Source organism: Borostomias antarcticus (assembly GCF_949987555.1).
Source record: "Borostomias antarcticus genome assembly, chromosome: 4".
Classification (NCBI taxonomy): Eukaryota; Metazoa; Chordata; class Actinopteri; order Stomiiformes; family Stomiidae; genus Borostomias; species Borostomias antarcticus.
The window spans coordinates 23,569,103-23,595,237 of NC_140237.1; the positions used below are offsets into that span (position 1 = coordinate 23,569,103).

General features: G+C 47.2%; 1 protein-coding gene across 1 annotated transcript; it reads left to right on the forward strand.

Annotated features, from left to right (window-relative positions):
- Positions 1 to 25,415, forward strand: usp10 (ubiquitin specific peptidase 10). Its single transcript, XM_084436517.1, has 15 exons — positions 1 to 204; positions 6,276 to 6,344; positions 7,015 to 7,060; positions 7,429 to 7,488; positions 8,589 to 9,971; positions 12,507 to 12,598; positions 12,752 to 12,861; positions 13,096 to 13,154; positions 13,241 to 13,344; positions 13,803 to 13,902; positions 14,256 to 14,442; positions 16,217 to 16,382; positions 17,965 to 18,109; positions 19,190 to 19,255; positions 24,753 to 25,415. The coding sequence occupies exons 1-15, from the start codon at positions 184 to 186 to the stop codon at positions 24,938 to 24,940; spliced, it is 2,796 nt and encodes a 931-aa protein (XP_084292643.1). The 5' UTR covers positions 1 to 183; the 3' UTR covers positions 24,941 to 25,415.
- Positions 25,416 to 26,135: the final 720 nt, after the last annotated feature.

Consider the following 26,135-nt stretch of genomic DNA (forward strand, 5'->3'; position numbering starts at 1 on the left):
AGGAAGCAGCATGAGCCGCTGGAGCAGCACAAGAATCTAAAAATACCACTTGTCAGTCTACCGTCGAGATAATGAAAATGATGTCAAAGTAGGACGTCTTTTGTAATTGTTATTACAAAAAACGATAACACCTCCCCCGGGGAGCACATTTTCTAATTGGGAAAAGAAGATCTCACCGGGAGCATGGCTTCGCACGGCAATCAGGTAACGTTAGCTTGTTAGCTAGCTGGTTAGCTAGCTAGAGAGAACTCTTCACGTTGCTGATACGTGTGGCTGTCCTTTTACTGTTATACAATTTGATGATACATTGGTCGGAAAGTCATCTTAAACTGTACGTATTTGTAAGCCTTGATGATCATGCTTGATATGTAAAATGCTTTAGTGTCATTGAAAAGTGTGCTGAATTTGCTTGCTAATGCTTCCATAAGCACTAAACGCCTAACGTTATTTCCCCATTGAAACACCAGCATGGTACAGGCCCAAAGAGCCTCCATTCAAAGTAGCCAACAACAGTTACCCGTTACAGCTCAGTTGTAAATGGTACAGTAAACAAAATAATATGCGCGGGCGTTGCTAAGTACAGACTAAAACACATTCACGAGATCCCAACAGGTGTCAATTGCTTTACTTTGACGTTTTGGGGTGTTGTTGAAAACTGCTGCGTGTATGTGCTCGGCCCACCTGCTCTGCTCTGTGCTGCGACAGGCCTGCTTATCCAAGTGCAGATTTTCATAACGGGTTTAGTTGGCTTGGGAAACGGGAATTGGGGCTGTCGTGGAGTGCAGACGAGTTGTTTGCATACGTCAAATGTAAAACGTCAAATTTATTTCATATGTTAAAACAGCGGTATGAACTTTAATTCATTCATGCTAGCTTTTGCTAGCTAACTCACTAGCTTTGACAGCTACATTATTTGGCTTGCTGTCATTGCAGTTTGTAGTGGAGGCGCATAGATGGGGCTACTTGCTGTTTAGCATAGCGCTAGCTAGCCTACTACTAACTGTTCTGGTGGACGCAGGTGGTGTTAATGACAGGCCTTTGGCTGTGGCCGAGCATGGGCGGTCCGGGCTCGGTGGGGACCCAAATCAGTACGGGTTTTGAGACCGGTGTACCCCGTGCACTTTTAAACACCCTAAGGGTGACCCTTCTCTAGGCAGTTGCTTGTATAACCGTGGCTGGCTTTCACACACGCTAAGCAGAAGACCCTCCGTAGAGCTCGGTTTACAGCTAACGTCAGCTAGCTTACTAGCTTATGTCTTGATACGGCCTGATGTCTTGGAAGCTGCTTTGCCTTAGATCGTTCAAAACATTAGAGATCGACGAATTGGAGGCATAGGGAATCATGCCGTTTGATGTCAAACTTGTAATAGTGTACCCGTGACTCGAGCGAATACATTTTAATGTTTAGCCCTGAACTATAAGAAGGTTAGCTAGCAAAGTTGGAGCTTGCTATGCGAGTTATAAAGCTAGCTAACGTTAGTTCACTGCTAGCTATTTGTAAAAACCCTAATGTAACAATGCCTCAGGATAGTTAGCTAATTGTCCTAAATTGAGCGAGTGACAGACCTCATGGCCACACTCGGTTTCCTCTCGCAGGGCTTGCCGACGTTAGTAGGGTCCCTGTGTGAAACCTATTATCTTTCTAAGAGGCTAAACATTAAACCACACAATGATCTTGGTGAGGTAGTTAGCTGGCTAGTTTTTCTGAGTCATTCAGAGCGGGCCCTTTTAGTACCCTTTGGTCATGTGTTCCCCGGCCTGCCATTGTGGCATGAATGACATAGAAATTGATTTTGGAAAATGAATGTGCGAATTGAATAGCCAGTTTGATTTCCACTGTGTCTGTACATTTCTGTCCTGGTAAACCTCTTGTGTGTTAGTTTCTAGTCATCTCTCTCTTTCAACTGTGTCACAGCCCATACATAAATACCATAAATTTGATGAGAAGTGGCTTGGAAGGTTTTTGCAACTTGAAGACACATGTTGCAGAAGATTTCAGTTGTGCCTTCAGGTAGAAAAGAGATCAGTAGTGCGATGGCAGGGAGAACAGGCTCTGATGTAGCTACTGACACTTCTCTGCTTGGGAACTTGAAATGGAAGCCGGAATAATGAACGTATAGGTTTTTAACGTTGGCATCTGACCGTCATGCATAATGCCACATAGGTTTGGCTACTGCCAATAACTATGCATTTCCCGTTCTGTCCCCAGTCACAAAGCAGAGCAATTGTCTTCTGCGTCTATCTTTGTGGCCAGCCCTGCGTGTTAGAAGACATACCCGTAAACAAATCATTATGGAAGGTCTGTCCAGTGCCCACATGATGGCAAACTTCCTTGGAAAGGTGCGCGATTTCATGTTTGACACTGGATAACTGAAACAGACTAAAGCGTTGAACCCCAAGCAGTTTTAACAGGTACTGGTTAGTGGTTAGTACATGCTAAGGATCTCCAGCTGAGTAGATTTATCCTGTCATATTTTTCAGACCAGGTGAATTGTGGGGACTTGTGTTAGACTGAGTCGGTTTGACAGTTGGTGAACCACAGCATGGATGTGGCAATGCTGGGTTGTGTTTCAATGTGAAGTGAGATAGAGGGAGGTGGGGCTGGTTCAAGGAGTTTATGGGGAAACTAATCTTGAATAAGACCAGTCTAACGGAAAAAAGGAAGGTGGCAACCTCCTTACACAGGCAGTGAAACTGAGCCAGATGAAGTTTGATTTCTACCTCCCCCAGCCTCAACCCCCCCCACCACCACCTATATTTTCCAAAAATGGACCAGGGTGAGGCTGATGGTTAGTTTCCAAGAATGATATGATCCAGCCTGGTGGGGGTAATGGCGGTGGCTGTTTCTAAATTGCAAGCTCCTAATTCTGCAGTCTGGAAATGGCGCATGATGGCACAAGGGTTTGGCTAGGTATTTTCCAGAACAGCAGGGTGGAGCAGTGTTTGGTGTTCTCCTGTCCGTTGTACCCTTGAAGGGTGCTGCAGCAGGGTGACCTCTGGGAAAAGCCCTCAGCTGTTGGTTATGTTGGAAAGGAGAGGAATGGCAATCGACCCTGTGTTACAGTATGTGTTCTGGCTGAATACATGACAGGCTGTTGGCCACCCCCCCCCCCACCCGCCCGCCATCCCCAGCCTAGTCCTGGTCAGTGTTTAGATTAGCCTAGCTAAGTTTTATTTAAGGTGCGGGCCGTCACTGTGTTAGCTCGTCATACCGCGTTTGTCATCACAGAGAATGTAACAGTAAGGCAGCCACAGACATACTCCTGAGGTTTATACAAAACACGGTTGTCCTTATTTGTAGCGTTATTAAAAACACGGTTGTCCTTATTTAGAGCGGTGCATTTTCATACTCTGCTAAGTTTCGCCAATAGTGATTCTTTGCATTCCAGTCAGTTGGAGCACTCCGGGCTGGCAGGGTTTGGGGCCAGAGAGCAGGTAGAGCTTGGAGCCCTTTCAAAAAAAAGTTGTATTATTGTAGATATTGTCATATTATGCCCCCACACTTCTAGTCTTAGCCATCCACCTCCATTTTATTAAAATGCCGTTGATTTTGTTAATGGAATGAATTAACTGAATTTGCAATCATGTTACGTTTCTTTTTCAGATTTAGCTCCGTAGCAGTAACAATTTCATAGTGAACTTTTTTTTTTTTTTTTTGTACGACTTACCTTATCTTATAAGCCCCACCCCTGCTCCCTGATTTATAATTTCATTCAGTGTGTGTTGGTGGGGGGTGTCATTGGAGCATGTTGAAATAATACAGATGGCTAATTTGTGGTAATCCTCAGTCCAAACGAACAACGAGGGAAGCTTAGTGTGGTACGCGTGGCACGCCTGTAGAAAGAGGCACAGGGACATTCTTTCTGTTGTGATTGTATTAGCCATCCTGAGGCCGTTGGATTATAGCTGGCTGTTTGTCGCTTGTAGTGCCATTTCAGCAATGTTGGGCCCTCGTTTGCAAAGAGTTACATATGCTTGAGCTGCACTTTCTTTTCTTTGTGGCTCCCTTTTCATGTCCCACTGTTTAATGCGCTGGGTGGATTATCTGCCTGGTTAGCAAGCTTGTTGCACCTTTTCTTCACTACTCCATAGCTGTAGGCACACCTCAGCACATGCTTTTTCAGTCTTTGTATTTGTTAGTTCATGTAAATGGTAAACTTCAGTATTTGCAAACTAGACGGTGTTATCGGATTCTTTTAATTAGGCAAGAGATTGGAGTATCATTATTTTTGTAGTGATCCGCTCTGTTCGATAATGAGCCGAACCTAGTGATGTCACAATCGCATTGAAGCTCCCAATTGGCCCCACTGTGTTGGGCTGTCATTGTGCTGCAAGTGTAAGAGTCCTTCAATTATACAGACTGACTGGGATTAAGTTAATTATAGCCAGCATGGGGAAAGCAGGTTATCTTTACAAGGCAGGGGGTGTGTGTGTGTGTGTGTGTGTGTGTGTGTGTGTGTGTGTGTGTGTGTGTGGGGGGGGGGGGGTGGGGGGGTGGGGGTGTGTGTGGTTGTGTGTAGCCATTCCATCATGGTCTCTGAATAGTATACCTTGCTCTGGTCTAGGTTTGTGTGTTGTCATTTCACACCTTCTGATTTATATGAACACATACTAGTCAGGGTCTGTAGTGCTGACAGAATGATTGATAGTGGCACAATGGTTTGTGTTGGTGTGATGTGGCGTATCCTGGAGTTTCAGAGATTTTAGAACGTTGTAGACTTGTGATGTGCGCAACCAATAAGTCACCAAATGATCAAATCACATCGCAGTGCCAATCCTCAAAACGGCAGCGGTATCACCACTAGGGTTGCAAAATCATGGGAATATTCACAAACTTCCAAAATTTCCAATGGGAATTAATTAATTTCTGTTTTTCAGTTAATTCCTGTTAATTCCCATGGGAGGTTTGTGAATATATTCTCTATATCCTCTCCAACTCAGGTTGAAATTTTACTGTGGGGAAATATTTAGCTTTGTGTGGTGCATCAGTGACAAGTGGTGGTTAGCTCAATTCAGTGTCTCCTGTTGGCTTGTTAGTGTTTGTCGAGCAGAACTCCTGCAGCACAAGCAGCCCAGATCCTTGTGCACCTGAGAAGAGCCTTGTGCATCTGGTAATCCCTGTTTGAACCCGTGGGATTTGAGCATCACAAGTCCCAGAGACTGCTGTTCCACGGTCTTCAGTTCATACAAGGCTCAATCATCGCAGCTGCAGTCCTCCTGCCCTAGAACAGCATGTGAAATATGCTGAGCTTGAGTGATACACTGATGCAGACTTTGTCAAAGCAAGGTTGGATTCCTGGGCCATTGATCGTTGTGCTGGTTAAATGACTGGCTGGGGAGGGTATTGGGTTTTGCATAATACAGCTGCGAGATGCCCGTGAACTCACTCACACCAACTCAGGCCACTTGTTGTGTGGAAGCCACACTTTACGGATTTGTGTAATTGCCCTCAACGGATGTAGGTTTTGGGGATAAGCCCTGTCATTTGTTTATTACTGCCCCAATCAGTGGCGCCGATTCATGTGGTCGGCCAATCCAGACTACATGAAACGATGACAAACAAGCAACCGCTACGCGACGATTGTGATTGGTTTAAAGTTACAGTTTTCCCTCCTGTCCCTGAATGGTAATGAGTCCAGCCAGACCTTTCTCAAGCGCTGGCACAGCGTAAACGAAGTGTGGAGATGGCTCTGGCTATATGACTAATGTGGCCCGACTAACCTCACTTGTTTGTTGTTCTCTCTCTCCTTTGCAACACAGAATGCGTTATACTAACTAACCAGAGCCAGTCAGTCAGGTCCCTCAATTCAGCCCAGTCCTCTACAGTAGGTGGGCCACTGGGAGCCATTTTGCTATACTAATGCTAATGCTACATGACTCATCACTTTTCCAGTTTTGTCCTTTACAATCAGGGCCTGCACGCTGTCCCAGGAGCCCTAGTTTCTCTTCTCTCGTGGTGTTGCCCTTCAACTGTGTCAGTTCATCAATAAGAGATGGAAGAGCTTTTATGCCTTGTCTATAAAATTCTCTTTGCGGCCTACCTAACCAATCATGGCGACTCCAGTGGCCGTCTTTTCAAAGCAGGTTTTTCAGAGGGTTTAGAGGTGCTCGCCGTTCTTCTCATTAAAACACCGCCTCATTGGCTGTGCCAATTTGTAAATGTGACAAACAATTGTATTATGCTGGACTGATGTACTTACTTTTGTGGCTTTTGTTTCTGTGATCCAGTTATTCCATGTGTGTCTAATGGTGTTCTGTATGGTTTCTCTCTACAGTACATCTTCGGGGAGTTCAGCCCTGATGAGATCAACCAGTTCTTCGTCACGCCGCGCTGTTATGTTGAGGTAGACCACCGCAGAGCTTGACTCGCTCCACAAACGTCTGAACACATTCACTTCAGCTACATGACATAACGTCACCTGGAAACTTAACGGTTAACATTGCTTGGTTAACATTGCTTTCTCAGAAATGACTTGGCTATTGGGTAACCTTTTGGGTCTGTCATTTCAAATTAAAATAGGAATGTTTGACTGTTATTGTGATGAGTATCCTGTTGGGTCTGTCATTTCAAATATGAATAGGAATGTTTGACTGTTGAACAAATGTGTGGATGACTTAATGTAGTTCAACTGGATGGACAGCTCATACACCGTAGTGTTGGTGTGGTAGCGACTCCTAATCTTAATCTTAAACTCATTAGGGTACAAAGTGCCGAGGTAATGGATTTAGAACAATGCTCTCACCTACTCTGTCATGAAGCACAGGGCACCATGGCTTGATGAACCGTTGTGCTCACTGACTGACCACAGCACAGGCGGGCGTAACACACTACAATGAGCAGTATCCCAATCTGCCCCTCTGCTCCAAAGTACACATTGCACAAGATGGGCTTCGTAGATAAGCAGGCAGAGACAGACTGATAACGGTCATGGTGTAAACAATATGTGAATGTTGACTTTTCCTCGTAAGTTCTGTTTGATGTCTGATGTCATGCGTGTGGTCTTCTCTTCCCAGCTTCCCCCATTCAATGACAAAGTCTCCTGTGTCAGTCAGTCTTCAGGTAAGTGTGATATCTGTGCTGTGAACAGATCCCCCACCCCACCACCACCACCACCGCTACGCTCTACAACTGGGACAATGCCAGGCCACCTGACCTGCCTGGCAGAGAGAGAGAGAGAGAGAGAGATTCTGCCCACATTAATTTAGCTTTTGAAAGGCTGAATAGAAATTGATTGGTTTGATTTGTAAATTTTAGCCTGACATGACTTTCACCTTCAGAAGAGCTGGGCTGTTTTGGAGCCACCAAACAGCGTAAAGCCGCCTTTCACTGAGATGGGGCCTTGGGAAACCTAACACTTGATTTTTTTTTTAACCCTGATTTGTATTGATTATTCAGGATTTTTACCCTGATTTGTATTGATTATTCAGGAAGTTACAGCACTCCTGCTGTGCCGTACATAACGGAGTCTATGAGACGGCAGGTTTGCGGTGAGTTTGGGGTCCGGCACTCCTTGCCTTACTACTTTTGTTTTTTTGCTGACGAATTCAAACCCAGGTCTTAAAAACTGGTGGCTTTCTAAACCTTGCCCCTGTTCTCTCATTCCCGCCTGTCCGTACGATCTGTAAGGCTTTGCATGCTTAGATACCGTTAAGTATCTCTCTTCTGCATAAAGCGCATTTTGCACCGCAGCAGTGCTTCTGAGTTTACTGTGATTTTAGTTTTTATATACCATCAAACCCTCCCTCAAGTTAACTGGGTGGGCTGAGGAACCCGTCTTTACTGACCAGGGCATAGTGATTGTTTTCTAAGACAGCTAACACTTACTGTACACACATTCTAAGTCTCCCTCTTGTTTTGGTTGGGTTTGATCTGTCTGGATGCATTTTTTTACTCTCTGTCTTGAATGAATTTCTTTGATAAAACACTAACCGAGGACACGGTAATCTGTTTGAGAGGAGAGAATCAGATCACAGCACAGCTGTGTCCATCTAACCACAACTTGCATCCCTCTCAGAGGTCCTAGGGTTGGCTGGCTGGCTGGCTCGCCGGCCAAAGGTTCGGGGTTTCGGGGTGACCAGTCCTATCTTGATAGCCCAGCTGCAGTTGTCTCATGTTCAGGAGTGTTTGGATGATCTGATCTGTTCTTTACTAACGATTTCCTCATGTTCACCTTCAGCTGTTTCTCACTGCCTAAAAGCTGCCAGTTTAAACAACTTTGTTGGCAACGTGTTATCTAATCAATTCTGATATTAATGAGTGACATTTATAACAAAGATAATTGAGGCATGTGCTGTTTATGGCTTGTCATGAGCTAATTTGGTAAGTGTAAATCTTCCGCCTTTGATTTATAGGTCTATTCACTCGACTTCATGATAGTAAGTGGCTGAAGAAATATGTTGTATAATTATTGAAATCAAAAGTAATTTTAGTGGTCAGAGTATATACTGGTTTGGAACTTGTAGCTCAACACTGCAATATGTCTTGTTTAAGCCTAATGAGAATGTGATGAAAACAGACTGACGTCATGATGTGGACGGTTTTATGCTTCTGCGGTGAGGGTGTCTGACCGAGCTGTTGTCCTCCCCAGGCGAAGACTACCAGCACATTGAGTTTGGCGTGGATGAGGTGATGGATGCGGAGCCCGCGGTGGGCGGAGCCAAAGACCCCCTCTTCAAGGTCTCCAGCACCCTCAACCCCCAGGCTCCGGAGTTCATCCTGGGCTGCCAGACGTCCCAGAAGTCCCTGCAGCAGACGACGGCCCCCCCGGACGCCGACGTCCTCGACGGAGCCCACTTCAACTCCCTGGACGGTGCCGACTCGGAGGCCTCTGCCCTGGACAGCAACCAGGCCTGCCAGGACCTGGACGGACTGCCGGGCAGCTTGGGGCAGCGCGAGAGGAAGAAAAAGAAAAAGCGCCCGCCGGGATACTACAACTACCTGGAGGGTGCTGCTGGCCAGAACGTTGGCGGCGGGCCTCCGGACGGCACGCCGGCGGCGGGTCTTGTGAACGGACACGCACTTGGTGCCCCGCCCCACGGCTCCGAGGACACGGTCCGTAAGGCGGCGGCGCTGTCGTCGTCGCCGCCGGGGGCTGAACTTCCCGGCCCCGGCGCCGCAGCAACTGCATTGGCGGCTGGCGCGGCGGCCGAGGGCGCCGTCGATCAGAGGACTTGTGATAGCCCTGACGAATCCTCTTTGGACTTCACAAGCGGAGCCGCCTCCCTGTCAGACGGTAATAACAACGCGGCCTCCTCCTCCTCGTCCTCCTCCTCCTCCTCCTCCTCCTCCCGGGGCAGTGGGGTGGCGGAGGGCGGCAGGACTGCAGAGCAGCAGCCGGACCGCCTTGCTCCGGAGAGCCCCCAGCTGCCGGGCAGCGGAGCGCACAGCCCCTGCCCCGCCTCCCCCCCTCCTCCTACTCCTCCCCCCTCGGCTGCTGTGGCCAGCCCCCCCGCCACCACTGCTACTGCTACTACTGAACATGAGGAGGAAGAGGAGGAGGAGGAAGAGGGGGAGGCCGCCGCCGAGGACAGTGCGGTGGCTAACGGGCTGACGGAGCCCCAGGCTGCCGCCAGTGCAGACGGACACAAGGAGGACTCTAAGGCAGAAGAGGGCGCCCAGCGGCAGGCCCCCTCTGCCTCGGCCGAGCCTCCCTCCTCCTCCCCCTGCTCCTCCACCTCCTCCCCAGACTCTGAGGCCCAGTCGGCGGGGGCGGAGCAGGCTCAGTCGCCGGCCCCCCCCGCGGCCGCCCCCGCCACGCCAGCCGCCGCCGCCAACCCTCCCAAGTCCTGGGCCAGCCTCTTCCACAACTCCAAGCCCCTGCCCGGAGGACCCCAGGGCTTTGTGGAGGTGAAGAACGTGGTGGAGGTGGCGGCTCCCTCCCCGACCGCCCCGGAGCAGCCTGAGAAGGCTGGGGAGGTCAAGGAGAGCCCCGTGCACGTTTCAGAGGATCCCATGGCCCCGAAACTCGCAGGTAGTGTACCAACAGACGCCCGCCATGTGTCCCAGGAGAGCCCCACTGTTACCTCTGTGTTTAGAGACCGCCCACAATATCTGATGTGATATTTTTGATGGTCCTATCAGGTGAATTTCATGTACAGCGATACTCGGGGGAAGGTTTATTAATCGAAGTCAGGTTTAAGTTACGCCTTTCATCCACTTGGTGGCAACATTGAGGCATGCAAGCGTCTTCTCTCTCTCCCTGTGCTACCTGTATAAGATTGGGGAAGTACAGCTTCTGGGAACTGATGCATCTTTAACGGAATGACCTGTTAGGCAATTGATGATGGTTATGTATTTCTTATTTACCCAGATTTTAGACTGTGAACCCATGCAAATTTACCCTGCTTGATTTTTACAGTGGAGTGTGTTGATTCAAAGAGGATATAGGGCCTAAGATTAACACCAGGTGGCGCTAGCAAACAAACACACTGCGCTGTGTAAAACCCAGTTTTATGACATCTCTATGACATGCTTCACTTCACCGGCCTATTACTGCCACGAGTAATGGATCAGGGGAATGCCTGAGTGGGGACCAGCCTTGTGAGTACTGGGATGTTCCCATGTGCTCGCACTGCCGTCAAAGGCGGCCATTGTACAGAGCACTAATACTATTAGGGCTTGGAGACCAGGCTCATCCACAGTGACCAATCAGGAGATTATGGGGAGGCGGCTACTTGAAAGGGGGCCACCAATGACACACAAGCGCTAATTAAGGCTGTTACTGTGGCAACCGCCATGTGGATTTTCAGGTGTGGCAGAAAGGCTAAAGCAGTGTATCTAATCTTCACCCCCGGTCCTTCTTCGCAGGGTAGCCAAAGAGACACTTAATATTTCACAGTAAGTTGGATCTGGTAGTAAGCTGCTTAATTAAGAGGAATGGTTATGAATGTTTAGAAATGTCAAACCTTGATTTGTCCTACTAACCTACCAGGCCTCCAAAGTGTTTTACTTGGAAAACCTCGCAGGTGTTTTTTGAGCGAACCTGCTCGTAGCCAGAATGTGACAGGGAGGGAGGATGTGCAAAGTCCCGAAAGAGGGTGAATTTCATTTTGATTGGTGTTGCACCGACATGCTCCTCTGTCAACACCCCGACCTTGGACGGCCACCGAGATAAGCAGCTGTGTGTAAGGGTAGAGGGAGTAACAAGACAGGAGTTTCCTGTCACTTCACCAGAGCCTGTTGGATTTAGGAACCTTTTTTTTTTTTTTTAGCATTTATGATCATTCTCTCCAGCTCCCTGTGCAGTATTGATGAGAGACAAAGGGTTTCCAGCATCGGACCAGATAAACCTGATGGTTTTACTGCGTGCTGCTACTGTTGTTAATATTTCAGCGAGGACACCTTCCGCGTGATGACGGCTTTACAGTCGGTTACAACGGCTTCGGTTTGTACCCATGTTAGTGCCTCCTGCTGACTGGGCACCCCTGTCAGAGAAGACGCCCTGGGGAGGGACATGAAGCTATTTTATCATATGGCCCTGACTGGTGTGTCTGCTCCTCACATAGCATGTTGGATACCACCCCGGATACAATCTTATCTTGGCTGATACATACACGTTTACCATCTTCCTCTACCCTGATAGAACATCTTCTAGGATTGAGTGGGCGACTCTTTTAGAAAACATGTAATGTAGACGCTAGTCACGTGGTTGTAATTTGGGGGTATTCACATAGCTAAGTGGGCGGAACTGTCAAAAATGGCCTAGGAGCGCTGAACCTATTATTTTGCCTTAATGTGATTCTGTGGGATTGCTGTGATTATATATTATATTGTTATTGTGTTGGTTTTCTGCTGTGTGTGTGCGTATGTGTGTGCGTATGTGTGTGCGTTTGTGCGTGTGTACGTGCGTGTGTGTGTGTGTGGGGGGGGGGGTGTTATGGATGTCCACGTTTCCATGGGAGCTGTGTTGTCAGTGACAGCCTCCCTTCCTAGGCGTGGTACAGCCTCTGCGTGTTCTGACTCAGCCAGAGTCGTGTGTCTCTTTTCACATGACGCAGGAGCAGAAGACGGGACATATGATACCATGCATGCACTAGAACGTTCTGCACAGCCCACTCCATGCAGTTAGTGTCGAATTCAGATGTGTTCTACAGTTCTTGCTGGTTCTCTTGTTAGTTCTATTGAAGCCATTGCATTTATCAGGAATCCACTAGGGCTGTGATATAAAATAACGGCTATACATTTTGCACAAGGAAATGATACAGAACAGGACAGATTAAAGAGATAGATATAAGTATTAGTACAGTACAGATTTAAAATGTCCTTACATTCCCGCTGCCCCCAGGATCAACTCAGGATGGAGTGTTATTTTCAGCTCTATTTTTACATTTGCAATAAATTATTTAGGCTATGAGTATATGTATCGTATGTCAATGTATATTGTGATACCATCCTATCATGACCCATGTATCTTGAAGTGAGGTCCACAGTGAGGTTGCCAATACCCAGCACTGTATCCAAAGAATGACAAGTGTTCAAAACACTGTGTACTTATTTGAATCCCCAGAACTAATTGAGAATGTGAAGTTGATACACAAACCAGTGTCTTTGCAACCGAGAGGACTGATCAACAAGGGAAACTGGTGCTATATCAACGCCGTATCCTTCTCACAGATTTCCATCGCCTTCCAACGTTAACTTGTGTCCATACTCGTCTTCCCCAACTCATAGAGGTGTAGCTAGCTCCAGCATGTCTCGTGTGTCCTAATTTCTCTATTGAAGTCCGTTTGACCCTTGACCCGGAGCCGCCAGACCCTGCAGGCCCTTATTGCGTGTCCCCCCATGTATCACCTGATGAAGTCCATTCCTCTGTTCAACGAGACCCAGAGATCCTGCACCTCCACACCCATGATGGACAACTTGTAAGTCATCACTGGATGCTTTCAGTCAAAACAAAGTCATGGTCTGTGGTGTGTGGATAAACGCTGGCTCATTCTTTCCAAGGCTCACCAAGGCTGTTGAACATTAATGTATTTAAGGTAGATGTGTGCTTGGCGATCACTGTGTTGGATTAGGTTATGGTTTGGGTTAGGTTGTGGTTAGGGTTAGTGTATTTGTTAATGGCATCACCCTGTCTGTCTGTCTGTCCCCTGCAGTGTAAGGCTTGTGAATGAATTCAGCAACATGCCTGTGCCATCTAAAGCCAAACAGCAAGGTAAGGTTGTCTCTATTCATCCTCCCCAGACTCCTGACTAAATACTGTAGATTTCCATGTCCTGACCTCTGTTGCCGTCTCCACAGCTGCTGGAGACAAGATCATGAAAGACATTCGACCGGGAGTTCCTTTCGAACCCACCTACATCTACAGACTCCTCACCCTCATCAAGTCCAGTCTCTCAGAGAAGGTATGGTCCAGGGTAGCTCTAACCAACTGAGTCATGAAGACATGAGGCGTGCAGATTTCTAGATTAGGAAACGGGTCTTTCGGCAGAACACTGAGCGTGCACCGCGCATTCCCTCAGGTGTCCTAGAACATGGAGTAATGAACAGCAAGTCCCCCCCCCCCCCCCACACACACACACACACACACACCTTTTTATCAAATGACATACCTGACATTCAGTCTGTACCTGCATTGTGTACACGCCCTCATCCGGTGATTCATAACCGGATGATTTCATAACAGTTCATTAAAAAAAAGTGCTGGCATTCCATACGTGATTCTCAACCTCCCTTATCTCACCTGGGCTGTGTAACTCTTGCGTATTTGCACACTCGGATGTCCTGTTTCTCGTTTGTGTTAGTGTGTGCGTGTGTGTAGGCAGCATTGTCTAATTAGCACTGATGACTGTTTTTCCCCCAGGGCCGACAGGAGGATGCGGAGGAGTACCTGGGCTTCACCCTCAACGGACTTCACGAGGAGATGCTGGCTTTGAAAAAGCTCATCTCGCCACAGGAAGAGAGTGAGCGCACTCCTACCTAGCAGAAGCACACTCCTACCTAGCAGAAGCACCACTCCTACCTAGCAGAAGCACACTCCTACCTAGCAGAAGCACACTCCTACCTAGCAGAAGCACACTCCTACCTAGCAGAAGCACACTCCTACCTAGCAGAAGCACCACTCTTACCTAGCAGAAGCACCACTCTTACCTAGCATAAGCACACTCCTACCTAGCAGAAGCACCACTCCTACCTAGCAGAAGCACCACTCCTACCTAGCAGAAGTTGAACAGTGGGAGGGTGTGTGTGTGTGGGGGGGGGACTGCTTTGTTCATACCCTTTGATACCATTCTCCTCCCGTGTGGTCTCCAAACAGAAGCCCCCACGCCCAACGGCCCAGAGTCCCAGGCGGGCACGGAGGACGCCACCAACGACAAGGAGGATGGCGAAGAGGGCAGCGAGGACGAGTGGGAGCAAGTGGGGCCCCGGAACAAGACCTCCATCACCCGCCAGGCTGACTTCGTCCGCACGCCCATCACTGACATCTTCGGAGGGCACATCAGGTGGGCAGACGGGAGACAGAACGCCGGCGCCGTAAAGATGCGCGAGGGCGTTGCTGGTGTGAACCGCGTGCGCGCGTCCCACCCCCGAGGGCGTTACTGTGAGGAGAACCTGGGGGCACGGAGACACCTGACTCTACTGCTCTGGTGAAACCGGAGTGACGGTCGGCCAGGCGGCCGTCCGAGTGTTTCTTAAATTTTTTTCCCCCTCCTTTTGCACAGAGCTTTATTTTCCTTCACGCTGTGCAGCAGAACTCTTGGCACCAGTGGCGTCCTCGTCTTTCTTTTCATTGGCGGCGGCTCCCCTGTGCCTGGTATGAGCATAGTGCCATCTTTATTTGGGGGGTGCCCCCACCCCGGGCCGGCTGCCCTGGCAAGCGGCTACGCTGGCCGCCGGCTCTGACCTCAGCGCAGGGCGCCATCACAAACAGGCCCTCCAGCCACCAGCTGTCTCTGACCTTCCTCTGTGTCCGTCTCGGCGGGGAGCGCTGCTCTTCAGCGTAACGGCCATCGCGGGCAGGCCTGCGGTCTCCCGTCCCCACGTCCAGACGTTGGGGCGTACGCGCCGGTGACGCGCGCTCTTACACATGTACACAAGGAGGCACAAAACATGTTAGTAAGGGAAGAACCAGCGAGGGAGGTGGAGGGTGTGGTGGGGCTTAATGACTGCTGTTTGAGGTTCTGGTCGTGTACGCTTCCGGCTGGCTGGGTTTGCTTGCACACCGACCCGACTCCCAGCACGATTTATTTTCTCAGAAATCTGCATTATTTTCTCTGGAAACCTTCGACCGGTCAGTCCGTTCTGCACTTGCCGAAAGACGGGCCTGTGTGTTTCCATTTCACATCCAACGCCAGAGAAGTGGTTGTAGCTAGATATCACACACACACACACACTGAGCTCAGCTACATTCTGCCCACATCTTCAGCCGCTGGAGTCGAGAGTAATTGATTTTGGCCAAGGGGGAAACATTGGTGCAATTTTGAAGTGATTTCTCCCAATTGAAGGAGATTAGGGCGACCTTTTCACTCTCAGGGCTGGCTGGCCGGGCTTCTGTGAGTGTTGGGAGCTGTTTTTGCTGTTCAGACGTTTTGGATCCTTATCTGCCACGAAGAGAACAAGCTGGGGAGGCGGAACCTCAACGCTATCGAGTCATAGAGGCGTACATTTAGCACCTTTTAATGAGCTACTTTGAGATTTGACTTTGTGCGTTCAGCTTGGTTATTGTTGGTTAAGATCTTGTGATTCTATATTATATTGTTTTTGTGTTTGTCTACTGTGTGTAGAAAGGTTTGACATGAAATGAAGTGTGTGTTAGGGGGGGGGGGTGGTGTTATGGATGTCCACGTTTCCATGGGAGCTGTGTTGTCAGTGACAGCCTCCCTTCCTAGGCGTGGTACAGCCTCTGCGTGTTCTGACTCAGCCAGAGTCGTGTGTCTATTTCCACATGACGCAGGAGCAGAAGACGGGACATATGATACCATGCATGCACTATAATGTTCTGCACAGCCCACTCCATTTGGTTGTGATTACATTACATAAGTCATTTTAGCAGCCACTCTTATCCAAAGTGACTTCCAATAATTGCATTTAATGTAGGTGATTCAGTATGCTACTACTCGCTAGAACTCACAAGTGCACCTCCTTTCTAAAACAAGTGACTAAGAAAAGTGCAAGAATGGCAAAATATAAACACAATAGGTTCTTAGTGATCTCTTAAGCTAAGCCACAGAATGTTCTCCAGCCTCATGCCTCCGTGTGTCTGCGTGCGTCCTCCAGGTCAGTGGTGTACCAACAGAACTCAAAGGAGTCGGCCACCCTACAGCCCTTCTTCACCCTGCAGCTGGACATCCAGTCTGAGAAGATCCGCACGGTCCAGGACGCCTTGGAGACCCTGGTGGCCAGGGAGTCGGTCCAGGGCTACACCACTAAAACCAAGCAGGAGGTAGGCGGCACTCACACACACACACACACACACACACACAACGCAACACGAATGCCCCCTGTCCCACAGCAAGCACCTAAGCTCTTGTGGAGATGGAAGGGGGTATACTGTACACAATGTGGTGATGACACCTCCAACACCCGTGAGCACCTTAGACCTGTCCAAATCACTCCAATGACTCGTCAACGTCACTGCAAGTGAGGGAAACCTCAGTGCTGTACGAGTTAAAATAAAGGTTTGAAATGAAATCTGAAGTGTGCAAGGATAAGAGCTTGTGAGTGGATTGGGGACAGACCGTACTGTATCTTATACACAGGATGGTTGCACAACTGTTCGTACACCAGGGATTGTCTTGTGGGCTGTTCTTCATCAGGCTCTGTGATTCCGCGCTCAGCCAAGTTTGCTTTTCTCCCCCCAAATGCCATTATTCTACATTGTTGATTTCACAGTCAGTTGGGCGCATGTTTTTGGGAAAAATCCCCAAACGTTTTTTTGTTATCTTCACTTAACTGAAAAGAATGAGGGGTTTGGGGATTTAGGGTGCATTTAGGCGAACAAAATGTTTTACTGTTATAACAAATAACAAAATGTTTTACTGTTATCGTGACGTCTCGTATCCGCCCCGGAGCGTTTGGGATGCTGTGTTCCTTTTTGGCTTGTGAAGTCGTGATTCACGAGATACTACTCGCGGTTTTAACTGGAACGCCCCTCACGACTTGTTTTCTCGGCTCGTGAACTCGAACCCCTTTTCCTACTCCCTGATAGCTCTGCAAGTTGTGAACAAGATGACAGCCACCTGTGTAACTAAGTGAAACTTAAGTAATAATGTTTTATTACGATTTCTGTGTCATTTGTCTCATTAAATCAGTCACAGTATTCCCCACACACAGCATGTTTGCGACCTCTTTTGTATGCACAAAATACAGCGTAGTGCGTTGTCACCTACTGGTTTGGCAAACAAAGCTAGCCAACGTCCATCTTTGTTCCGAGCCATTGTTGTCTACTGTCACGCGGTTACCTCGTGGGTGACGTCATTCTGCGTCTCGTTACCTCGCTCGGTGACAGGCAGCCTCTCTCCCCTTCTCTCCGCCAGCTGCAGTAGATCACCTCAGCCAGTCGCCCTGCTGCTTGTAGAGGGAACACACTGTAGGCCTCGTTTTATCTTCTCCGTCCCCCAATGTCCGTGTTGGAGGACAGCTTGGTTCCACTGTTTGGGTTGAGGCGTGGTGGAGAAGGGACATCTGTTAGACAGATGGGCTACAGGCCCCTTTCTGCGACGCATCCATGTCTTGTCAGAGTGGTTACCTCATATAGTTTTAGAAGCAGCAGCTAATTGCTTGCTGGTGCTTTCTTGTTTGTCTTGTCGACAGACAAGTTATTTAATCCCGATGATTCACAAGCCATTAGATCAAAGCTTGCCACAGGCTCTTAGGCCCAATCCCAATACCCCTCTGTGACAGAATGTGCTGTTCTTGCCTGTCCCCACTGGGAGATTCTGTTCTGTTCTAAGTTACCCGTTTCAGTGTGTTATTGAGCTGTTGTTTTTATATCTTTGTCTAAATGTTGTCTCTTGTGTTAACAGATTGAGATCAGCCGGCGGGTCACCCTGGAGGAGCTTCCCCCAGTGCTGGTGCTCCATCTCAAGAGGTTTGTGTTTGAGAAGACCGGAGGCTGCCAGAAACTGATCAAGAACATTGATTACCCTGTGGACCTGGAAATCAGCAAAGGTATGTGTGTCTCCACCCCGGGCGGCCACCTATACACCTTGCTTGGCGTAGTTTAGACACGGAGTCGTCCTCGAGGTCCCGCGTCACAATTTAGACAGAGGCCGTGTTGTCCATGTCGGCGCTGGTGCTGGAGCAAAAAAAAAAAAAGGGCTGAGTAGAAAAAGATGTCCGCACCTGAAGAAGACCTACCAAGGTCCAAACGTTGTGACCTGCATGGTTAATATACAGTGGAAGAGCAGCATCTTCTCTGCGCGGGCGTCTCTTTCTACACTTTAGAAAGAGATCATTCCACACACACACACACACGCTGTAGCTCACTTGTCTAGCCCTCGTGTTTCTAAAAGAGGGTGTTGTTGGACAGACCGGGTGCTCGGCAGCAGGGAGGGGTGATTTGTGCCCCCCTGTCGTCTCTGAGGCCGCGCTCCGGCTGCTGGCTGAAGGCCCCTCTGGTCCCGTCCGGCCCCGGGGAGGTGGCCTCGCACCTCATCAGTCCCCGGCCCCAGCCAGCCCCTCTGTTTGCCCCTCCGCCCAGCATACCATACAAGCCCACATCCAGCAGCACTCGCAGGGCCCAATGTATTTATAGAGGGCTTGTCATCCCTCACTCCCACTTCTCTCCATAAAAACATGGCATTTTGATTTCCTCTGCCAAGTGGGTCATGCCTGTAATATCAGAGGTAGCCTCTATAACCCACCCCCTCCACACACACACCCATGTGGGGATCCTATAGCTGGGGCTGTACGCCAGCTCCTGATCCCTATGGAAGGAGATTCTCAATGGCCTCCTGGTGAACTGTGTTTAGTGAAATAAGTAGGGTTATCTGAACTACGGAGAGAAGCCTTAAGTAGTCTGGTTGTGCAGCAGATGCACCCAGCCAGGACCGGAGCGTCCTTGGACTTTTAATCTGGGTAGGATTTAACAAAAGCCACCATGATGTATTTTTTTTACAGCCCCCTCCTATTGAGATGGGCTGACATTTGTCGGCACGCTGGCCAAGTCATAGTAACCGATGGAGCTCTAGTGCGATTTTACACCTCATTTATTTTCAGTCAGTAACTTTTTTTTATTTTTTTTTCCAGATCTCCTGTCCGCTGGGGTAAGAAGCAAAATCTTCAAAGGCCAAAGAACCTACAGGCTCTTTGCAGGTATTTTCATTGTATATTGACATTCACAGTTGGACAAAACTTGAGGCCGTCGTCGTAACGATACAGTCTTCTGTCTCCTCTGCCACAACACGCCTTCCTTGTTTACAACACGCCGTATCTCGGAGGCAGATACGATTGAAACTCTGTTCTTGTGATTACACCCACCCAAATAATGAAGCTGCCAAGGACTAGTTGTGGACGGCCTTCAAAATATCTATTGGACTGAAAGGAGTCTGGCTCGTTGCAGAGCTGTGAGAGTGAGAAGGGGGTATCTAGGGGACACAAGTTAGTACGGATTGAGCTACTTTGAAAAGGCAAAAACACTTCAGAGCTGGTTCATAGAGCCCATCAGAGTTCGTCTACCAGTCGTTCCTTCTCAGAGCAGGTAGTGTAGTAGGTGGGTAGTTTAATGTCTTTGTTAGACCCTGTTTAGACTTGGTTTTAGAATGAGTTTTGAACGATCAGATTAAAAGTGTACAGTGCTAAATACAAGTGTAAATGGCCACTAAAACATTTTGTGAAACGTTTCCTCAAACCACTTGCCGAGGTGGTCTGGGACGCATTTGACCACATATCTTTAGTAGCTAGTCTAAAAACTAATGCGTCCTGATGCGTCCCCGACATAGACGTAACAGGAAAACACGTCATTAATGTAGGATAATTTTTCTCCTTTTTCGCCCTATCCTGCGCTCTTTTTAAAGTTGCGTTCATTAGTTCTTCAAACATCTTCGGTTGCTTTCACACACTTTTCAATCTGCTCGAAGTCTAACCGACTGATTATTGATTTGTTTACATGGAACAGCTGTGCGACATGCAGGCAGGAGTGAGTGAGTTACTATGGTTACTACATACGAACACAAGTGGTCAGCTGGACACATTTGGAGACGCATGATAGACACAGGTGTAAACGATGTGTCTAGCTGTCCACTAGTGATTTGATTGTTCAAAAGGCATTTTAAAACCAAATCTAAACGGGGTCTTGGAGACCATAGGTACTGGGGGTGTTCTCAATGGCGTGGTCCTAGGTCTGAAAGCTCCCTTGAAAGCCAGAACCTTATTCTGCATGTAGTAACCCCCCCACCACCTCATTAAGCGTGTAGTAACCCCCCCACCACCTCATTCTGCGTGTAGTAACCCCCCCCCACCACCTCATTAAGCGTGTAGTAACCCCCCCACCACCTCATTCTGCGTGTAGTAACCCCCCCACCACCTCATTCTGCGTGTAGTAACCCCCCCACCACCTCATTCTGCTTGTAGCCACGCCCCCACCACCTCATTCAGCTTGTAGCCATGCCCCCACCTCCTCATTCAGCTTGTAGCCGCGCCCCCACTACCTCATTCAGCGTGTAGCCACGCCCCCAACCCCGCCCCCTCTCCTCTTCACGCATCACTGACCTCAACAGACACGAACTCCTCTGGACAAGCGAGGGGGGGGGGGGTAAATTATCTTCAGCTGTTTATTTTCCTTTCAGAGGGAAAAAGCCGCTCCTTGCTTGTCAAAATGTTGTTAGGACGGCAACCCCAGGCCACCGTTGCTATAGCAGTGCTGCGGTGTATTTTTACTGTCAGGTCCTGCTAGGAGGTAGCCTGCAGACGTAGCCCCTCCTTGGCCCCTTTGGGCTCAGGAAGGAGCAAGGAAAAAGGCAGGTCTCCGTGCTACACAACCTGGGATATGAGAACATAACTGGACAGTCATGTTAATATGAAATTAGCTTCTTTGAAAACTTCGCATTAATCGTGTCACCCTAAAAACACATTCTCCGGGACGCTGGGATAAGGTCAAGGTGCAGGTGAAAACGAAGGTGGTGAAAACAAAGTAGCACACCCACAGTGGCTTGACATGAGACACACCCACAAACACACAAAGCTCAGGAAGAGCTTCTTTCCGCAAGCCATCCGGCTCCTGAATGACTATCTAATGTATAGTACCACTACAACGCAATATTATACCCCTCCCCCCCCAGGATGATTTATTATAGCTATAGCATATACATAACATAATTACATTATGTGGTTGGGCCACAGCACACGGCAGTGACATCATCTTTTGCATTCAGTCACAACTGAATCAGTAGCATCTCGTGATGGTAACACTATCACTACCCTGGTTCCAGCACACAACACTACTGCATCATTAGGAAGTCATGACACCTGGGGCGTATTCCACAAAGCTGGCTAACTGAGTAAGCCTGACTTGTGCACAAAATAAAACCCAGAAAGCTTCTTTTTTTAAACTTCTGTCCATGTTCCAGATTTGAAGTTTCCAGGTTTTACTCATTGCAAATTAAGTCAGGCTTACTCAAGTTAGCCAGCTTTATGAAATACCCCTGAAGTGGGAAGCCTACTCCAGCCCTATACAAGGTCACAAGCAAAGCGCAGGTAACAAGCTACCAGCAAGCTAACACCACATGATTGTGAGGAAATGGCAGGTGCAGTAGAGTAGACTACCTAGCTAAAAGTTGCAAAAAAGATTGCTTTTACATTAAAGGTGGAATAAAATATGCACCAATTTATATTATCTGCTCTAGTGCCATCTTTTATCCATTATTTTAATGTACTAGCATACTGCAGAACCTGTCGTATCTGGGCGAAAAAGGACTTTATTTGCTGTCCTCTGCATGAGTTGCTAGATGTGACATGATTATTATTATATAGATAGAAATGCTCTATTGGTCGTTCAAAACTGTTTTTGAGATTATATCATTTTGTTCAATGAAATATGTAATTAAATCAGTTTAAAATAAAGTATCGTAATCTGCAGATTCTACAATTAAAAAACTATTAGCAGCTGTGGGACGTTAGGTTTCATGTACCGTATTTGTTTTCTTAAATTGGATTCTAAGTGGCATTAAAAAGGTCTTAAAAGTCTTAATTTGTACTTTGCTGAAATCTGCAGATACCCTGATTATGACAATCTAGAACACATGTGCCCTTGGCGAGTGTTGATAATTACACAGGCAATATTCCCTTAAAGCTTTCACTCGTGACTTTCCATTCTATCGTTATGTAATGCATTGAAAGGAATCTGTCTTGACACATCAGTTATCTAGAAAATAGTAAAGAAAAATAAATATTAACTGACCACTGATATTCAATGTCCATATCAACAGCTATCTCAGGCCACACAGTGGAGAATAGCTCTGGCATTCTCTTACAAAACAAAGGTGCAACACACAAGGACCAACCACTACTTGACCTCCCCACTGAGAGAAAGGTAGCCACACAGAACGCTGAGTGCGGTCACACAGAACAGGCCATCACACCACCCCATAACCCCACACAACGTGGAGCGCAGGAAAACAAAAGTCTACACAAAACCCTGCACCAACAGCAGAGGCCAGCGAGTGCCACCACATGCTAACACCGAAATAAATAAAAAAGTCAACAGAACTAAATAACCTAACTGGAACTTAAAAAACATACCTCGCAGCACCCTCAACGCTGAGAAGCTAACTATTCCTCACCTAGACTTCGTTGGCATTCGCCAGGGGCCACGGCAGGTTACCGCTCAAAAATATCACAAAGTGGGTTTTGGTCCCTCCAACCCTGGCAGGCTAACGACCAGGCTCGCTCAACAAAAAACTACCTTGTGGCACACCAACTGAAACCTCAGAACCAAAAAATAAACACCACCAAACACAGAAAAGCCAAAGTCTAGGGAGCGGAAAACTTACACAACTACACAAAACCGAGCTTTGGACGAGCCCACGTGGCTCAAAGGCCGCAACACACTGAGGGACACGGCACAGAGTAGAGATGCAGATAAAATCATATATTAAACATAGTGCAACAAAAAGGGTGACCGGACAGCAGACAAAAGGAATATGTGGTCAACTCAAAAACCATGGTGAGTCACTGGGGCTGAGCCACACTGCCGCCCAATGAGGGACACGACACAGAGCTGGATGCAAACAGTGTATTAACAAAGTACTTAACAAAAAAGGTAACAAGACAACGTAGACAAAAAGAATATGGTCGACTCAACAAGGTGAGACACTGCCACCTCTATAGCCCAGCCCCACCACTTCAGACGGGTGCAACACACATGCTCGCAGTTGGTCAATCAAGAAATCTGCTGCACCTGGATCGCAACACCACACAACATAACCCGTAACAGAACTAATATTCATATGGAAATGGCAGGTGCAGTAGAGTAGACTACCTAGCTAAAAGTTTTTTTTACATTAAAGGTGGAACAAAATATGCACCAATTTCTATTATCTGCTCTAGTGCCATCTTTTATCCATTATTTTAATGTACTAGCATACTGCAGAAAAGGGCTGGGTTTAAAAAAACGATTAATCGATTCTGAATCAAATGATTCAGAATTGATTCATGAATCCCAGAATCGATCTTTTATTTAATGAATGAATTAATAAATTGTTTTAATGTACTAGCATACTGCAGAATAGGTCTGGGTTTAAAAAATTGATTAATCGATTCTGAATCAAATGATTGAGTCGATTCATGAATCCCAGAATTGATCTTTTATTTAATGAATGAATGAATAAATTAAGGAATGAATAGTTCATTCATTCATTCATTTTTGGAAATCAATATCGATACCCAGCCCTAGTATTGATGTGTTGCATAACTTGGCAGTCATGTAATTAAGGTTACAGCTAAAAAAAACAAACAGGTTTTAATAACACTAACCGAATCGATATTGAATCGAATCGAATCGTGATAATCGATTCTGAACCTTGTGAATCGGAATCGAATCGATTCTTGAAATTCGAATTGATACCCAGCCCTACTGCAGAACCTGTCGTATCTGGGGGGGAAAAGGACTTTATTTGCTGTCCTCTGCATGAGTTGCTAGATGTGGCATGAATATTATTATTACATAGATAGAAATGCGCAGACTCTTTTGGTCGGTCAAAACTGTTTTTGAGATTATATAATTTTGTTCAATGGAATATGTAATAATTTAATCGGTTTAAAATAATAAAGTACCGTAATCTGCAGATTCTACGCTTAAAAAACTATTAGCAGCTGTGGGACGTTTCACATACCATATTTGTTTTCTTAAATTGGATGCCAAGTGGCATTAAAAAGGTCTTAAAAAGTCTTAATTTGTACTTTGCTGAAATCTGCAGATACCCTGATTATGACAATCTAGAACACATGTGCTCTTGGCGAGTGTTGATAATTACCCAGGCAATATTCCCTTAAAGCTTTCACTCGTGATTTTCCATTCTATCGTTATGTAATGCATTGAAAGGAATCTGTCTTGACACATCATCAGTTATCTAGAAAATGGTAAAGAAAAATAAATATTAACTGACCACAATGGTATTCAATGTCCATATCAACAAGGTTAGTGACGTGAGCCAGCTGTCAGGCCGACCATTAAGCCTAAACATGTTTCAGAAAAAGTTGTGTGCGCGTGTGTGTGCGTGCGTGCGCGCGCGCTGTATACGCTCACTCTAGCCCTGCATGAAAACTGACAATTATTTCTGAGAATCTAACTGTCTGTTGTTGTCGTCTCCCACAGTTGTCTATCACCACGGGAACAGCGCCACCGGCGGCCATTACACCACGGATGTCTTCCACATCGGTCTGAACGGCTGGCTGCGTATCGACGACCAGGCGGTGAAGGTCATCAACCAGTACCAGGTGGTGAAGCAGGCTGCGGAGCGCACTGCTTATCTGCTGTACTACCGCCGCGTCGACCTGATGTAGACGCCACGCACATGTGCAGGCGCACACACAAACACACACACACACACACACACACACACACACACTAAAATGCACTCATTTAACACACACACTCATACACTGGCATATAATACATACGGATTAGCACACATACACTTTCTTCTTTTTCTCCCTCTCTCTGTCTCTCTCTCTCTCTTTCTATCGTACACACACATGCGCACACATACATACACAAACTAATGAACAGGAACACTGCCCAACTTCTTCTCTTGCAAGATTCTCCTCTTCCTCCTCCCGGTCCCCAGCTTTTCCAACAACGCCTTTTTTCCTTTTATCTTTCTCGGAAGAACAGAAAAGGACACGTTCTAAAAAAAAAAAAAAAGAGTTCCCTGTGACAGCTTCCTCTTCTCTGTGACAGCTTCCTCTTCGTTGTGCGGCATTGCTGTTTTTTGTTTTGTTTTTGTTTTGTTTTTTAATGCTAAGAGGAGAGACTGTTGAATGGACTTTGGGGTGGGGGGGGGGGGGGACGGGCGGGGTGCAGGGTTGGGACCTGAGACTCACCTCTGAGCCCTCCAGCCTGGTTCAGATGGGGGGCACGGCTTCACCCACTGGAAGAACTTTGAATATCTATCTACCCATGCCAGGCTGCAGGGGGCTGTAGGACTGCTGGAGAGAAGTTATTATTTTGTTTTGTTTATCTACTACTACTTTTTTCTTTTCTTTTTTTAAGAAAATGGCATAGAAAAATCAGTGTTTTGCCTTTTAGTAAGGTGAGTTGTTGGCTGAATGAATTTGCAGCAGTTTAAAAGCCTGTTGAAATTTGTCCAGTGCATTTGAAAAAGGCCCAGCACCAGCAGACGACACACCGTTTACGTATGAATCTACGCACTCCCGAGGCGAGATGCTCTTCACGGCCACCACCTCCTCTTCCTCCTCCTCCTCCTCCACCACCTTCCTCACTTTTCCTAATGCTTTTAAATCTAGGTAACACTTGAGCCATCAAAAAATAGAAAAAAAAAAAAAAAACAGTGAGAAGAGGTGCTACAGTGTGCTGGAACCGAACGGCTTCCTTGTTTGAGAGAACCTTGCGTGGTTTCTGGGTGTAGAATTAGAATGACTATCTAAAACAATTTTAATTTCGCTTTAGGATTTAAATGAAAATAAATAAATAAAAAATATGCTTCTGTGCACGTAAAATATAACTGATCAATACAAG